This window comes from Protopterus annectens, chromosome 5.part1, assembly GCF_019279795.1.
Source record: "Protopterus annectens isolate FY-2018-M chromosome 5.part1, PAN1.0, whole genome shotgun sequence".
Lineage (NCBI taxonomy): Eukaryota > Metazoa > Chordata > Ceratodontiformes > Protopteridae > Protopterus > Protopterus annectens.
In genome coordinates, this window is record NC_056736.1 from 539,738,221 (window position 1) to 539,755,906 (window position 17,686).

A 17,686-nucleotide genomic window follows, 5' to 3' on the forward strand; every position below is an offset into this window, starting at 1 on the left:
ATCCCAGGAGTATGCTAACAGTGCTTGGGAAATTATTCCAATGCTATAATTTGTTGCAGTTATACTCTCTGATGAAGATAGTATCGATATGCATAAGTACGGCTATCCATAAGGTACTTAACAACAACCCTTTGAATAGTGGTCACTGTAACACCACCACAAAATACAATACACTTAAAACCATGAATGAAATATTATTAAAATGGTCATCAGCATAATAAATATAGTTAAATATAACCATTTATACAAAAAAGCTTGATTATAGCTTTCATGCAGGTGCATTTCATCAGCTAAAATAAACTATCTTACATATCCTAAAAAGAACTGTGATAATGCATTTTATAAGCAGAAATGAATATTAAATTTATGGATTTCAAGATCTTGGTTTTAGAGATATTTTGTTCACATGAAATGGTGGTGATATTAACTTAGAGTTAAAAGACTATGTATGAATTTTTTCTTGGAAACTGTTGTAAAAGCCAGGCCTTAGAAGCATAAATGATGATTGAATAATTATTGCAAGGCATCACTAAACAGAGTATATATAAGAGGGTTGTGTTGTAATAAACATTTTTTGACTGACAATATACAATTGCATGAAAGTGCTAACCCAAGCTTTGACATGAATAACATTATATTTGTATATATTGTTTGATTTACTTATTTGCTGCTAATGGATTAATTTTCAAAAAATCACTGTAACAGTAAAGCTATCCTCAGCCATCTATCCACAACCCTTCTTCCCATTTTTGCACATGAGGTTGTGGTAACACTTCACCAGTGACAATCATGTAGAGCCAAGATTTGTGCCACTGGATGGCTAGCCCTGCCATGAAAGACCTCCTCCACCCACTTAACAATGTCATATGTAATTTCAACTATTTTATTAGCCTTTTGCACAATTACATTGTTAGCTTTAAAATAGCTTTTTATAATCACAATTTGTTATGAAGACCAGAAGTGACAAAAAAAAACCCCCAAAAAAACCAGAAGACAGATTCTAGCAGTGCTGGTTCTATAGGAGTGTCTCAGGCAACAACCCAGCTTCCATGCAACAAGATCAGCATAGGCCTTCTTAAGGGTAAGGGAACAGATGATGAAAATTCTGGCTTGGAAAGGAAAGCATGTGAGATGGGTAAACCTAAATGTTACGGGTATAAGTACCTTACTCAGAACTGTACCATAATGCAGATAATAAAAGAAGCAAAATCTCATGCCAGCATTAAGTCATACATTGTCAGCATGCTTATTTCTGCCTTCCTCACTAATTCCATAAAATAGCTAAGCTTTTCCACAGCAGCATTTTGTATTTAAAACATCAAAGTAAAATGTGTCAGTATTGTGAGATATGAAATTAATGCTAGAATAGTTAATACTGCAGACTTGTGAACTGCTGCCATCTGTTGGTGTTAAGTTTCTATGCTAGAAATTTTAGAATTACGGGCCTTGATGTGTTCACATCATTATTTGATTTTCCACAGAGCTAGAGTTTCAAAATTAAATGCTCTCTCCCTCCCCCACCTTGAACCTGCAGACCTCCCTCCCACTCCTGTTTAATTACAGAGGAATCAAAAAACCTGCTGTAGAAAGGCACCATCTTTTGACTTAGCTTCTCTGCCTTGCTTCATAGGAATCCCCAGTAGTGTGCTCGCATGTAAACATTACCTGGTATTGTTTTTGTTTGGGATTCTTATTGCTGTTTTTGTGAAGTTTCACACATGGTATTTTTTATGCATATTTTGGTTGGTAACAGCTCTATTTGCTCTCTTCTTTTCTGAACTTGTATTTCAAAAGCGTTTTTGTTTTCTTTGCTTTACTCTATTTGCCCTGCATATGAGTATTTTTGTTGTGCCAATAGTGTATTATGGCTTTAAATAACAGGTAAAACGCTGCTTTATTTACTAATGTGAATACTGTCACCTGGTATGTGTAATTTTAGATCAGTAACTTGTTTGGCAATTAGAGTAGAACTTGCTGTAACCTCCGAGGGATAAAAGTGACTCTGTGTTTCTACATAACATCACTGTTATTTCTGGCTTTTAGTTGGACAATTCTAAATTGTGTGTAACATCTCAGTAGTTACTTATGTTTCTGTAACATACCACTGTTATTCCTGACTTTTAGTGGAGAATGCTAAATTGTGTGTAGCATCTTAGTAGTTACTGTTTTCTCTTTATGACCTTTATAACAATACATAATAGTGCAGTGTATGTTATATTATACAATGACTGGCCATTAATCGAAAACGAGCATGCTGATTGGTCAGCCCAATCAGCGTGCCCTTTGTAAATCCCAGAATATACCAACGGAGAAAGGTCCAGTCAGCCGCACATCTTTCCATTTGTATATTCCATAACTTTTATTATTATTATTATTTTTTTTTTACAAAAAAAATAAAAAAAATATATAGTCCAGACTAAGGACATACCAGAGAGGCAGCATGGAGGAAATACAAAGAAAATCAAGTATGTTATTTAAAACTAAAGACATGTGCCTGATTTTCTTGGCATTTCCTCCATTCTGTCTCTCTCTCCTATCCCTAATGTAGCCAAAACTTTTTTTTTTTAATAAAAAAACAAACAAAACAAAAACGGAGCAAAGGAGACTTTCTTTTCTCTGTTGCTTCCTTTTCAAAGCATTGATGTACTGGGTATACATAGGAATGCAAGTCCCATACGCATGCGCAGTACATCAAAACAAGGCAGCAGGATACCACCAGCCATGGAAGAACAGTATGACACTGTTTTACAAAGACATTATTTAAGAAAAGTAAATATTTTTTTCTTAAATAATGTCATTGTATAATAGCAATAACCGACTCCGTGTTTGTGGTATATTGAAATTTACCCATTGTTGGCTTTATTTAATCACTCTGGCTTCACCCTCATGATTAAACCACACCAACCGTGGGTAAATCTTCACTATATCACACCACGTCATTGGTTTTTGCTTAAATATCTTGGCATCAGCTGCAGTTACCTTTTGTTTTTTTTCCTCTGCTATCCTTGCATTTTGTGTTGCTCATAGAATTGGGCTGTTTCTTACAAGGTATGCTGCTCCTTACCTGCATCTTCTATCATAGTTATTTGGTAATCAGTGATGTAAAACTTCAGATCTAATATTTACCTACTTTTTATTTTTATTTCCAGTCCCCCCAGCAGAAATCTTATTCTGTGTCTTGGCCAACCTCCAATAAACCAAAGGCTGTCTGGTTGCCCTGCACTGTGAGACCCTGCGTCAGTGGAACACTAAAGTGCTTTCAGCTACACTAGGTCCCCTCAGCAAAAGTTTTATTCTGTGTCTTGGCCAACCTCCAATAAACCAAAGGTTGTCTGGTTGTCCTGCACTGTGAGACCCTTCATTGGTGGAACACTAAAGTGCTTTCAGCTACACTAGTATATGTTAGAGTTGTATTTAATCTGTCCTCTAAACTGAAGACTTTTTGCTGTCACTGTTTACTGTAAGCATGCACAGTACTGCCCCCCTATTGTTTTCTCTTCCAATTGAACTCCTAGTCGAACTACTTAAAACTACATTTTTCTCTTGGAAAAGGTTGACATATGTGCCTGCAGCCCATACTTCAATTGTTTTTCTCTATAGAAGTGGTGTTCCTTTTCATCACACTGTACTAGATTAGTAGCACAAGATTTATAGTTATTGGGAAGATACTGCACTACACTGACCTGGAGTTGACTGAGTTGGTTTCCCCTGATTGTCTTCTTAGCAGCTGGCCTAATCCACTATTTCTGGCTCACAACCTTGTATTACTTTGTGTCTCTCTTCCTCCCCCACCTTGAACCTGCACACCTCCCTCCCACTCCTGCTTAATTACAGAGGAATAAAAAAACCTGATATAGAAAGGCACCATCTTTTGACTTAGTTTTTCTGCCCTTGCTTCATAGGAATCCCCAGTAGTGTACTTGCATATACCATATTCCATTCCTTTTTAAATAGTACTCTATTGACTCCTAATTCACTGCATGTCCCTTTCTAAAACCCCTGGCATAACTACATTATTTTCCTACTTCTCAGTGAACTGCAGCTCCCTGTTTTTAAAGAACAATAAAGCTTGTCTAATTGCCCTTATATCTGTCTGTTTACCTTCCCCAGACATTGGATTGTACTGGCTGATTTTTTTTTACTTTGTCCCAGGTTTAGCCCTGCTCCCACCTCTATTCCCACCCACCCCCAATATAATTTATTTTATATTTAACCACAGGTTCCGCCCAACCATCACACTCCTCCCCTTCCTGTTACACAAGCTAACACCCACTACAAACTTTCTCCCTACCTTACAACTCCTCCCCAAACTCTCAACCAACTCACCCTATTAAAGCCCTCTCCTCTTCAAACATGCCAGACTTAATCATTCCTGTCATACTTCTACCTGCACTGCTCCTCCTACATTGAATAACATCACTTCACACACTCTTAACCACTCTACATAAAGCCCCCACCTACTCTCACCAAAGCTGCTTTTCTTACCCTCAGCAACCCATACTCATCTCTGCATCTATCCTTCCAATGAATATACTACTCCCTAAAATAAAAACTCCTCCTTACAACCATAGTACATAAGTATAAAACAAAATACTTTTCACAACTACCCACAAAAAAATGAAAGCTTATGACTTCCCAATGACTCTGCTGTTGTCATATACACCCAAACCCTGGTCCTACCACTATTCCTAAAACCAAACAAAATATCACCCCCAATTCTAATCAACCATCCATACCAAAAAAGAAAATCTCCTTCTATTCTATCAATACTCAAAGTATGCTCAACAAACTAAGACAGTTTCATGCTTGGGTATCTATTTATACCCCAGACATTATCTCTGTCACAGAAACTTGGCTTAAACCTCAAAACCAAGATAAAGACATTCTTCCTCCAGGTTATAATATACTTCACCAAGATCGCTTAAAGAAAAAAGGTAAAGGTGTTGCTTTAGTTTACTCTAACTACCTCACTTTCTCCCTTCCTAAAGAACCAATTCCCTCATTTACACCTGCTGAAATACTAATTGCAAACCTCAAAACCAATGACTTTACTACCATCACAGTAGTAACCATATACATTTCATCAGGGGACAGCATCCCCTTAATGGAAAATATGCTGTCATATCTCTCCCTAAATTTCCCTAATGAAACTATCCTTCTTAGGCATAATATTAATAATCCAAACCCTCCACAACATATGAACCTCCATGGATTTACACAACTAATCTCCAAACCTACCCATACTAATAACTCTCATTCTTCAAGCTCCTTGATAGATTAGATACTTGTTTTCTAACCCCAGCAAATACCATAACCCTGAAACTCTACCTGATGCCCTGAGCAACCACTCACCTATAAAAGTGCTACAATACATCATCCACCTCCCCAAACCACACCGGCTTATCACCTGCTGCAAACTTTCAACCTTTAACCCAGACACTTTTAAAACCCTCCTCTCTAGAATTAACTTGAATTTCCTTACTCAGCTCCCACTCAGTGAAGCAGTAAATGCCTTCAAATCAACTTTCCTATATTTTAAATTCTCTAGCCCCACTGAGAAAAGTTCAATTAAAGGCAAATATTTCACCCTGGCTAACTAAAACCACCCATACCCTAATGAAATCCAGAGACAGGGCATAAAAAACATTGATACAAGCCAAACTTCCAGCTGACCTCCTAACATATAAAGAACTTAGAAATCAGACAAAAAAAACTAATCAACAAAGACAAAAAAGACTTTTATTATAATCCCCCCAAAACATTAAAATCTGATCAAAAAAAATTCTGGAATGCTAAAAACCAAATGCTACATCCAGGTAACCCAATTTCACCAAACCCATGTCCTGACAAGACACCTGAAGAAACTGCTAATACCTTCAACACCTACTTTATTGAATCCATTTCCAAACTATTAACACCAACCTCTCAAACAACAACACTTCAAACCTCCCTATACACCCCTCAACCACTATCTCAGTAAACTCCTTCTCTCTCAAATCTGTCTCCACTGAATATATCAGAACTTTACTCTCAAAGCTCAAACCATGCTCTGTATCAGCAGACAATATTCCTTCTTACTTTCTCCGGATTGCTCGACACTCACATGCTATGCCTGTATCCACACTAATCAATCGCTCCATCTCTGAGTCTAAAGTTCCCTCTGTCTATAAACAGTTTTACACTCTTCCTATTCATAAAGAAGGTAACTCCACAGAAATATCTAATTTCAGACCTATTGCTATCCCCTCCCCTCTCTCCAAAATCCTTGAGAAATATATACACAAACAACTTATGCATTTTGCAAGAAAAACTTCTCACTCCAACACAGCATGGCTTCCGTCCCAAACATAGTACAACCACAGCTCTACTATCATTTCTCAACACCTTAGCCCTGGCTAAAGATGATCGGCTTTTGACACTGTCTCAGACACTCTGCTTCTTAGTAAACTTGTAGACCTAAACTTCTCCCCTGATACAGTTGTGTGATTCTTTAGCTATCTCTCTGATAGGTTGCAGTCAGTATGATGGGACTCAGCACTATCTACCCCTCTCTCAGTAAGAACTGGTGTTCCCAAAGGTTCCATTCTTGGACCTCTAATATCTTCACCAACTCACTCCACTCCTCTTGTCCTTAATCTAACATTGTCCAATACGCAGATGACTCTACAGTCATAACTATTGCTAATTCCCCCTTAGAACTCTAATAAATACCCAGACATCTTTCAGCTCAGTAGATACATAACTCACTAATAATCAACTCATCCTCAACCCTAAGAAAACAAAATTACTAGTCTTTCTATCTAAATCTGCAAACCACATTAAACTTTCCTTCTTCATAAGGTCCCTAAACAATACTCCTATAGAAGTTGAAACTAACACAAAACTCCTTGGCATTACCATTGACGACAAACTAAAATTCGATCTTCACATTAACAATTGTATCAAAAAACCCACCAAAAGCTAGGACTGCTGTACAGGAACAACAAATTCCTAACTACTGAAGCTAGGATTTCTTTTACCCATGCCTACCTTCTACCATGCTTAACCTATTGTTCCCAAATACTCACAAATCTGAACTCCTCCCTACTTACCAAATTAGAATCAACCTACCACAAAATTGCTAGATTTGCAGCTCAACAAACATATAAATCTCACCACTGTGTCTCCCTAAAATACCTGAACTGGCCCAAACTACCTCACCTATTCCTACAATCTCAACTCCAAGTCATACACTCCATCCGATATCAGCCTGATTTCTGCCCAAGTCTGTCTTCTCTCATCTCTCACTACTCCCCTACCAGACTTCTCCGGAGCTCAACCCAAGACCTACTAAAAATCCATAAACCCAAATCCAACACAGGGTACAACTTATATAAGCTACCATCCCTCTATTGCAGGGACCTAACTCCCACTAGAAAAGAGGTCACTGACTCACCGCAAATGATTTAAGCTAGCAACCAAAGACCACTTTAAAAAACACTGGTCCTGCTATTGTACTCACCCTCCCTGATTATTACGTACCTTTTATAGTACAGTCAAACTAACTTACTAAAAACTTACCATTTAACTACTTCATCTTATGCTTCCTATGCAACCTCCAAAGCTTCTTCTGTATTCTGCTCCCTAAAATTCTTATGTAACCTTTTAAGTTTCTGCTACTCTGCATACAAAACCTTATATTTACTCACGTCTCTTTTTAAACCAAAACATACAGCTTATTCTACTTTTTTAACATTCTCCTTTTTGTTTATAGTACTGTTTTTTCTGTCAACAATACACATGTATGTATATATAACCTACATATTTTAACTACCAAAATTCTCTATTGCTATTTTTATTGAAATATTATCTGTATTGCTATTTTTATTATATTGTATATCTTTGGAGCTTTTCTCCCCGGGCCTCTGAGAAAGGGCAATAGCTCAGCCGGACACTCCCAGTCAACAAAATGTAAAATAAAATAAATAAAACAAAACAAACCCTTAATTCCACCTATAATGATGTAAGAGAGAACTTTGAATCAATTTATTCAACTCTGTGTTTGCTGTACAAAACATAAAAAAAAGAGTAGCATGGCCATTTCCTGAATTGCAACTTGCAGAAAGTACAAGGTCATCAGTCACAGTCCAATGAGTACAAACTGCTTGGCATGTGAAATACCACACATGTAATAAAACATAAAGCACATACATGCAGTTTTTGTTGAGTTCCAGAATAGAAAATGCCAAACATCTTGGGAGTCCAAAGGTTCCACTAAGCAGGAAATACAAGCCCTTTCACTATCTAAAACAGTGCAACATTTCCCAAAAACTGTGACACAAAGATTTAGCAAAGCACAGACACCACTGATAAAATAAGCACACTACAATGCCATAACAGCAAGAAACCCAATGGAACTTACAGCAGGGCTCTGCAGTCAAAACTGCATACACAAGGTACCACACTAGTAGAAGCAGACATGCAGAAGGGATCCCACACTCACTGATATTATATTCAGGCAGCATGTAGGAGGCATTAGTCACAAGTTAATCCAACACCAAACAAAACAACACAACACACATACAAAATGAACAGATATGCACAGACAGCTGAAAAAATGTTTTGATGCACATACAAAATAATAACACCCTGACCTCATACAATCTGTGCCCTCAAGGCATAAATCCAGTGACACGATAAGCCACAGAAATTACACATAGGAATGTTCTACATGTTATGCTATAAAATCCTTCTTTTCACTACCCAGGAACTCAAAGAATACTGTCTGACGTCTTCCCATGTATTTACACTAAAGGATTGAATTTTTTTTTTTTAGTCTGACTAAGCACAAAGAGTCCTAAAGAGAAAAGATTTAGGATCAGACACACAAGAATCAAAATTTCTTATGTTAAAAGTAGTTAGAGTTAACAAACAGGTGATCTAGGAATCACTGAACATTAGTTATACACATTTTATATATACATAGTTACAATTTCCCAATACATCACAGTTCTGACAATTGCAATAATACAATTGTAAGAGGAAGTACGTCAGAAAAGAAACTATGTTGGTTATAAAAGAGATCTATTGTTTTAATTTTAAATGACTATTTAATACACTTATGGATCCAAACACATATTGGGGATGTTTTAACTGAGTTAGAAATAAGTTAGTGTTGGGTATTAGTTCTAATACCTGTTAGAATAACTTGACTTCCCTTTTAAAGCTCTACTGTTCAGGTAGTGCCTCACTGAATTGTACTCTTTCATTGCCAGACACTCCAAGACCACGTAATAGAGCATCAGATGAGTCTCTCCCCCAACTATAATTATTTTAAATAATAATTTAATTATTTAGTTATAAATAGAAATTATTTAGTCATAAAGTTCACTATAGCCTTAAAGATTTAAGGTTTGTTTTTCATTTTTCTTAGGTATAGAACGCCATATGAATGACATCATGCTTTGCTTAAAAATGATCTGTTACATACAAAAATAATTCAAAATTATTTTTTTTCTCTCTTCAGGTCTATTCTTTGTCCTCCCATGTACAGACAGTTTTGTGAAAGTTGATTTAAGAACAGTTACTTTTGATATTCCTCCGCAAGAGGTAATGAGTTTTAATTGTATTCTCTTAACTATTGAAATTTTGACTGGTTACAAACATATTTAAAAGCCATATAGTAAATGAATAATTTGCTGGATTTATTTTTAATCTAGATATGCTACATTATAAGTAGATATTTCAAATAAATGTGCTGACTTGTTTTTGTAGTGAAACAAAAAGCTCAATAATGTTTATTCACCAAATAATTTTCAAAAATCATTATCTAAATATTATATATAATAATTATTATAGAGTATGTGCAGTGGTGCAATGGTTAATGTTGTCTCCTCACAGCAAGAGATTCTCCTGTTTGATTCTCGACTGGGGTGCCTTCTGTGCAGTGTCTGCATGTCATCCCTGTATTCACATGGGTTTCCTCAGGGTGCTCTAGTTTCCTCCCACATTCCAAAGACATATGTCTAAAGCATTTCTCCCATCTCTCCTAGTCTAACTTTCCCAGTCAACAAATGTTAAATAAAAAATAAATATTTATTTTACATTTGTTTACGGAGAAAGTCTGACTAGGATAATGTCACATTTTTAGTGGAGGCCAGGAGAGAAAAGCTCCACATTGACATGTTATGGTCACAGTTAAATAACATGGTAATACAAAACCTAATACAGAAGAAAAACATATCAACTAAGTAAAAAAAAATCACAACTTCATTGCATGCAGTGTGAACTTATACATACAGAATGCAAATATTTTGACAGCAATAAGATAAAAAAAGAACATTGTCAACAGTTAAAAAAATCACAAAGTGCATTTATAGAGGTGATATTGTACACTGTAGGTACACACTTTGGAAGAGAGATGGCCAAATAAAATAGTCTAGGCAACATTATATTTGTCCTTTATCTAAGAATAAAAGTGACATTAGTTCAGTACCGAAATTTGTGAGGCAGGGTCCACTGGCAGCACAAACTCCCAAAGGAAGACTGGAGAGGAATGATTAAATAATATAACTGAATAGAAGGTAATAAGCCACAATTAATTCTTTTACAGCATGCCACTGATATGATAAGCATTTCTTACTTTGGAACATGGCACTCGACCGTTTCATACAGAAAAAATGAATTTGTTTGTTTCTCTCACACCACAGATAAATGGTGCACGGTTTGTTTGATCAGTCTCAGTTAAGCTAACCTAAACCAATGCATACTCCTGTGCTTACAAATCTGAGTCTGCACCCTATTTTAGTAAAGTCATTGGGCAATCTAAGCAGGTGATAAAATAAAAACATGGACAAGAAACAGACTGCATCACCAATGGAAGTTCAACCTTGGCAAGAACTCCCATATATTAAGTAAAAGTACTATGAAGAGGCACAGTTATATTAAGTTCCTCATTTATTGTACTTTAATTCATAGTATTGCTACAGTTACTAAAGCTAATGTAATCAGATAGTGGGGACCCTAACAACTTCAAGCAAAATATCAGAAGTCAAAAGACTAATTATGTGAAAAGGAAACTGCTTAGGAGAATTTATGTCACTTAATTTGTGCTACATAACAAATATGAACAAAGTGATACTACAGTATTTATCTGTATGTGGCAAAGTGTTGAACAGCTTAGACACAATAAAGTGGAACAAAGTTACTACAGGACAATAACAGTAATAATAATAATAATAATACATAAAATGAATGCATTCAAAAAGTGGGTGCACTATACATTTTATGATTTTGTTAACCACTAAACTTTTGCTAAAAAACAAACTGTGATGACCTGCATCATAAACAAAACTCAAGCTTGTTGAATGTCTTAAATAATGTTTCTTTTTTCATGAAGAACCTAGAAAGTGCAATATTTAGGCAGTATACTTTTCTATAAGACAACTATAAGAAGAAAAAAGTGCACTTTAAATCACATAAAAGTCTGAAGTGACATTTATTGTTGCACTGTATTTCCTGGCAATAAATAGCCTTTTCTATACTTCACCTCAAATTTCCCAGCCCTTGCTTCGAAAAGACTAGAATGGTAATGATCAGGTCAGTAATAGTAAAGAGATATGAAAGTATGACCGAAAAAGTGACATCATTCCTCCAGATCTGCATATCACCAATCTAGCCACCAATCTATCGGTAACAACATGTAATTTAGTAGCTGTTTATTCTGTTCTCCATTAACGTCATTCCTCCAGATCTGAATATCATCACTCTATCGATAACAACATGTAATTTAGTAGCTGTTTATTCTATTCTCCATTAACCTCATTCCTCCAGATCTGCATTTCACAATCTATCGGTAACATGTAATTTAGTAGCTGTTTATTCTGTTCTCCATTAACGTCATTCCTCCAGATCTGCATATCACAATCTATCGGTAACATGTAATTTAGTAGCTGTTTATTCTGTTCTCCATTAACGTCATTCCTCCAGATCTGCGTATCACCAGTCTATTGGTAACAACATGTAATTTAGTAGCTGTTTATTCTGTTCTCCATTAAAGTCATTCCTCCAGATCTGCATATTACCAGTCTATCGGTAACAACATGTAATTTAGTAGCTGTTTATTCTGTTCTCCATTAACGTCATTCCTCCAGATCTGCATGTCACTAATCTATCAGTAACAACATGTAATTTAGTAGCTGTTTATTCTGGTCTCCATTAGTGCAGAATTTCACCACACCAGGAGTAACATGACAGTTATCCTAACTTAAACGATATTTTCTTCACACAGAGATAAAAGTTGTAACCAATCCAGGTCAAACTACTGCCGTTTAAGACTGGCAGTTGGCAGAGAGGTTTAGGTTGCAAGCTTTAGTTCCTGTGGTACAGGGTTTTGATTCCTTCAGCCCTTATTTGCCCCCTGTGTGAACATAAGCAAGTCACTTAACCAGACATTCCTCCCGGGTCACCCCTGAAAAGGGACTATTTGTCCAGTGGGTCTAACTGGTTAACAAATACAATTATTATTTATTATGCTGGTGTTTGTTTCACAAATAAATGGAGTTAATTTCTTTACTGCCATTGAAGTAAAACTCTGGCAAGTAGTCGTCTAGATTTTCCACTGTTTAGTACAGTCAGTAATGACTATGGTCAATGCTCCTTCACACATAATAGCCAACAGGTTTCGTGTCCACTTTTCATGGTTGCAAACTTAACAGATTTGCACTTCTCGCAAATTACAGCCAAAACAATGAAATCTCTCCAGCTAACATGATAACATATGTTCTTTCGATGTGATGAAACAGACCCAGCCAACAGCTCAATCTCAAACAAATGAGCAGTTGTTGCCATTATGCAATAAACGTACAGAACTGTATTGGTTTATCAGTACAGAAAGCAGTACAGTCAAGGTGACTACTTTGTTTCTAGTCACTGTCCAAAACAATGAGCAAGTCTATTTCCAAAGTTGTCAATAGGTGTGGCAGCAAACTTACCATCATAGCAGGGACTTTGTCATGAACCTCCACATATATGGACTAGAGCTATGTTATAGATCTGGTCTCCTATTGTTACGTTTGAGATTCAATACTGAAAGTCCCAAACACTAGGAAATTAAATGTGATTGGAGAAAAATATTCTAAGACTAAAGATGCTGTTTCTTGCAGATTTTCCCCTTCTTCAAAGAACATTAATCTCAGATTTAGTATATATAAATAGTAAGGATGTGGGGAGTACAGCTCCTAATGTGTAGCCGAGAGTTTTGTGTTTCATTGCGCTGTACAATCACTTTAGTTTTCCAGATTTTCAGGACTCCATTGCAGAGTCTTGAAATGCTAACAGAGTGCCCTGCAGACCCTAAGAAAATAGAAAATCCTGGATTAGCAGAGGAATGATAAGAAAGCATTGGCTGAGGTGTGTGTCATATATGGTACCCCATGATGAGCATAGACAGATTATCCATCGGAGACCTCAGTGTGTACCTCACTGTGCAAGCTGGCAACTGGCACATTCCAAGTATGGAGAAACAAGTGGAGTGGGAGACATCTGAAGAAGAACTATAAACATGGGAAAGAAAAAGTGATTTAATATGGTGCAATATTTATGCAAAGAGAAAGTAAAACTAATCAATACAAAAAGAGCAGCACCAAAGATATTTGAAGAGAAATGCAGGCAAAGGCATCCAGATACAGAAAAGTTTACAATGAAAAAAATAAGAAAACAAAGAGGAAAAGTAGAAAAGAGGATTAGTAATAGAGAAGTTAAAGAAATAGAAACTAGGGTTATGGATTACCTGTGAAGTGAAGGATTTAGTGTAGAAAATCTAACTCTGATAACACCACAGCAAGATAGATCTATGGATCCCCAAATTAAGGTGAAACCATTGGTGCGGGAAACATCTGATCAATTGTCATATGAGGATACTTTGGAGCCTTCCATAGGAAACCAGTGCAAAAGTTCAGTTGGAGCTGTACAGCAAGGAAGGACCAGGAAACTGGCAACTCTGACATAGTCAATGATGTGGAGTGATGGGCCAGTGAGTTCCCATGTGAAAGAGAAACAGATGGCACAGGAGGAAACTGAAGAGAATGTGGCACAGGAAGGTGCTTTGGAACTTTCTACAGAATGCATGCAGGCAATGGAGAACAAAGAATGCATCCTCAGGTTAGAAGAAAATGATCTAAGAGCAGAGTTGGTTGATTTAATAGAGATGGGGAGACATACTATGATCAATGAAAGAAACAGTCTACAGAAAGTCAATAAAACCCAAAAAGTTAGAAGTCTGATAAAACAAATGAACACAGTAATTAGGACTGTTCATAGAAATTCATGTGATATAACAGAAGTAAACAGGATAGATTGCTGTACAGCTAAATTACTAACAGATAAATTCTTACCACAAAAGCAGAGGGAAGTAACAGAAAGGAAGGGAGAAATCAAATGCCATCATGGAAATATCGAATAGAGAAAACTATAAAGTAATTACGACAAGAAGTGTCACTCTTAAGAAGAGTATAGAAGAGGGAACAGATCAACAGAAATACTCAGAAAGATAGATGTGATAAAACCAATGCAGAGTATCAGAACAGATCAGGATCTATTGTGTACTGTCGGGAATAATAAACTAAACATATCAGCACAGGCAGAAAAGGAGATATGCAGATAAATTTAAAGGAAAACTACAAAATAAGCAATTTATTGATGACCTAAAAAAGTTTTAAAGAGAATTGGGAAACAAGGTAAAAGACATTGAAACAGAACCAAAAAAAGAAGGACTAGTCACATTTTGGAGAAATATCTACGAAGATTCTGTGGAACATAACAAAGATGCTAAATGGATAGAAGAAGTAAAAGACAGAATAAGAAGTTCAAATGTGCAGGATATGAAATGGGATGAAGTAACAGCCAGAGAAATTGAAACAAAGTTAAGAAAAGCTCCTAACTGAAAAAAACCCAGGTCCAGATGCAGTACCTAACTTCTGGCTAAAAGTAAAAGTATTATCTTTATATGAAGATTTAGCCATGAGTAAGAACTATTTATATATGCACCCAGAACAGATGCCAATCTGGTTAACTACAGAAAAACAATACTCCTCCTTACAAGTGAACCTGCAAGCTATCCTAAAAACTATAGACCAATAACTTGTCTTCTGACAATGTACAAACTATACATTCAAACTGATGCCAGCAAAGGTTATAGTCATTTAGAAGAAAACGTAATCATGGCAATAGAACAAAAGGGTAACAAAAGAAAGTCAAATGGAAGAAGGTATCATTTGTTGTTAAATAAAGTCATACTGGAGAACTGTAAAAAGGGGAAGAATCTAGGTATGGCATGGATAGGCTACAAAAAAGCATTTGACAGTATCCCACATTCATGGATAAAAGAGTGCTTAAAATGTATAAGATACACCCTGCACTGATTGATTACATTACAGCGACCATGAAACAGTGGCAAACCACTTTGCAGTTAACCTATGATAAAGGACAAATTATTATTCCAGGGATAGAAATTTAAAGCGGGATATTCCAGGGTGACTCTTTGTCACCACTGCTCTTTTGTCTTGTCCTTAACCCATTAAGCTATCTACTTAACAGATTAGGTCATGGCTATAATTTGGTTCCCAGAAAACAACAACGTGCAAAGACGTTTCATCTTCCTTTTCTATAATTTAAAACTGCATAGTTCATCAGATGAGGAACTGAAAGCACAACTGCACATGATCAAATCTTTTTCAGATGATATAAGAATGTCATTTGGTCTTGATAAACGTGCAAAAGCAACTTTAAATCAGGAAAGCTACAGCACCAAGAAAACATAAGCCTGGGATAGGAATGAGATATAAAAGAACTTGAGCAAGAGGCAGTGTATAAATATTTGGGAACTGGTGAAGTATCAACAATAAAACATGAACAGATGTGAATAAAACTTAGCAAGGAATGTTTTAGAAGATGAAAATTAATACTGAAAACAGCGCAGACATCTAGGAACAAAGTCCAAGCTATAAACCAATTGCTCTTCCTGTCCTAACTTACAGTTTTGGAGTGATTGACTGGCCCCAAAAGGTGTTGGATCAGTTGGACAGGAAAACAAGAAGGATGCTTCATGCTTATCAAATGATTTATAAAAATCAGTGTATAGCAAGACTATATATTTCTCATTTTGAAGAAGGTATGGCCCTCCTTAAAAAACTGATTATATGTGTAGATCAGCAGTCATAGGACTGCATACATATCTGCTGACCTCACAACTTGTTGCAGTTAAACTCTTTTTTTAGGCCCTAGCTGTTTGTTAAAAACTTCTTTTAAAGGCTCACTGCTGCTTTCAGGTGTGAGAAACATTTCTGAGGTATTAACTGGAAATTGTCCACTTTTATTAAGCATCTGCTGGGTTGTTTGTTTGTAATAACTTGTTGCAGTTAAACTCTTTTTTCTAGAGGCTCCTTTAGCTGTTTAAAACTTTCATTTAAAGGCTCACTGCTGCTTTTCTGGTGTGAGAAACATTTCATCAGTTTGTTTCCCACCCCCCTGCCTGTTGGTATAGTGTTTTTATAGTTGGTGGTTTTGCAGTTGCCCGCCCCTAGTGTAAATTTGATCTGGGACCCTCCTCCCAGTCTAGTGTCAGTACTTCATTTTACCCAGTACAGGGAGAACATTTGAGAAGTCCAATCAGCTTAGTTTCTGCTACTCCTTTCTCTCTTTCCTTTATCTCTTTCCACTTTAAAAAAAAAAATGTATCTGCTTTTACTGTATTTGTGTTTCTTCCTACTTTATTTTGCTTTTGCGTCATCTTAAAAGTACTCAATTGTATTTATAACTGCTTGGTGTAACTCATTCTAAGCCTTTTAGTTTAAGCACTTGGGCTTCAGACCAGTTGTTTTACATTAAGAAGGTTTGTGGCCTGCACTGTGGTGGCAGGACAGGTAGCTTACATCCTTCTAAGTTGGGAACTGCTGATTGAGGGCTCAGTGTATGTTATTCTAAAAGTGTATTAGTTCTGGTTTAAGCACTTGGGCTTCAGGCCAGTTATTTTACATTAAGAAGGTTCGTGGTCTGCACTCTTGTGGGAGGAGAGGCTGGACTCTGCCCTTCTGAGCTGGGAATTTCTGGTTAAAGGCTTATAGTGCCTGCATATTTGAACTGTTTCTTACTGAAATTGGTACACCTTGTTTGCTGTAGCATAGACTAGATCCAGGCCTGCTGAATCTAGCTTTGTCTGTATGCTTGTTGTTTGTTTGCTTATTTCCCTGAAACGCTAATTTCACCTAAAACGCGGCTTTTCAGCACTTCTGTGGATCCCTAGTGATATCTGCATTGCTTACTGTACTTATTTCCTTGTTTCACTTGAAAGAAAGTTACTGTTTGTCATTTTTGCATTTAAGTTACCTGTAACACATTGCATTTAAGTTACCTGGCACTTGCTCACTAAGTCAGCACTAAAAAATTAAAAGCACTACACCCTCACAAACTCCCCTTGAGTACCTTGTTCCCCATTGGCCCTTTTTTTCAATTATAAAGGAATTCCCAATACTATTCTAGCATGTCCAAAGGTCAGTTGTCCATCTCCTCTCCGGTCCAGTTGGTGAATCTGGGAATCTTGAGGCAATGTTACAACTGCCTCATGTACACAGAAAACCCTCTCCTCCTCCCAACAAATTCCAACACATGTGAGAGATGCAACCATATAGCCAAACTGGAAGCTAAGCTCTCT

General features: G+C 36.6%; 1 protein-coding gene across 1 annotated transcript in view; it reads left to right on the forward strand.

Moving 5' to 3' along the window:
* Window positions 1–17,686, forward strand: part of LOC122803519 (stomatin-like) — a 219,763-nt gene that overhangs the window by 123,402 nt on the left and 78,675 nt on the right. The window contains exon 4 of the mRNA XM_044073163.1: window positions 9,506–9,588. Coding sequence (XP_043929098.1) covers window positions 9,506–9,588 — 83 coding nt within the window. The remainder of the gene's footprint in view (window positions 1–9,505; window positions 9,589–17,686) is intronic.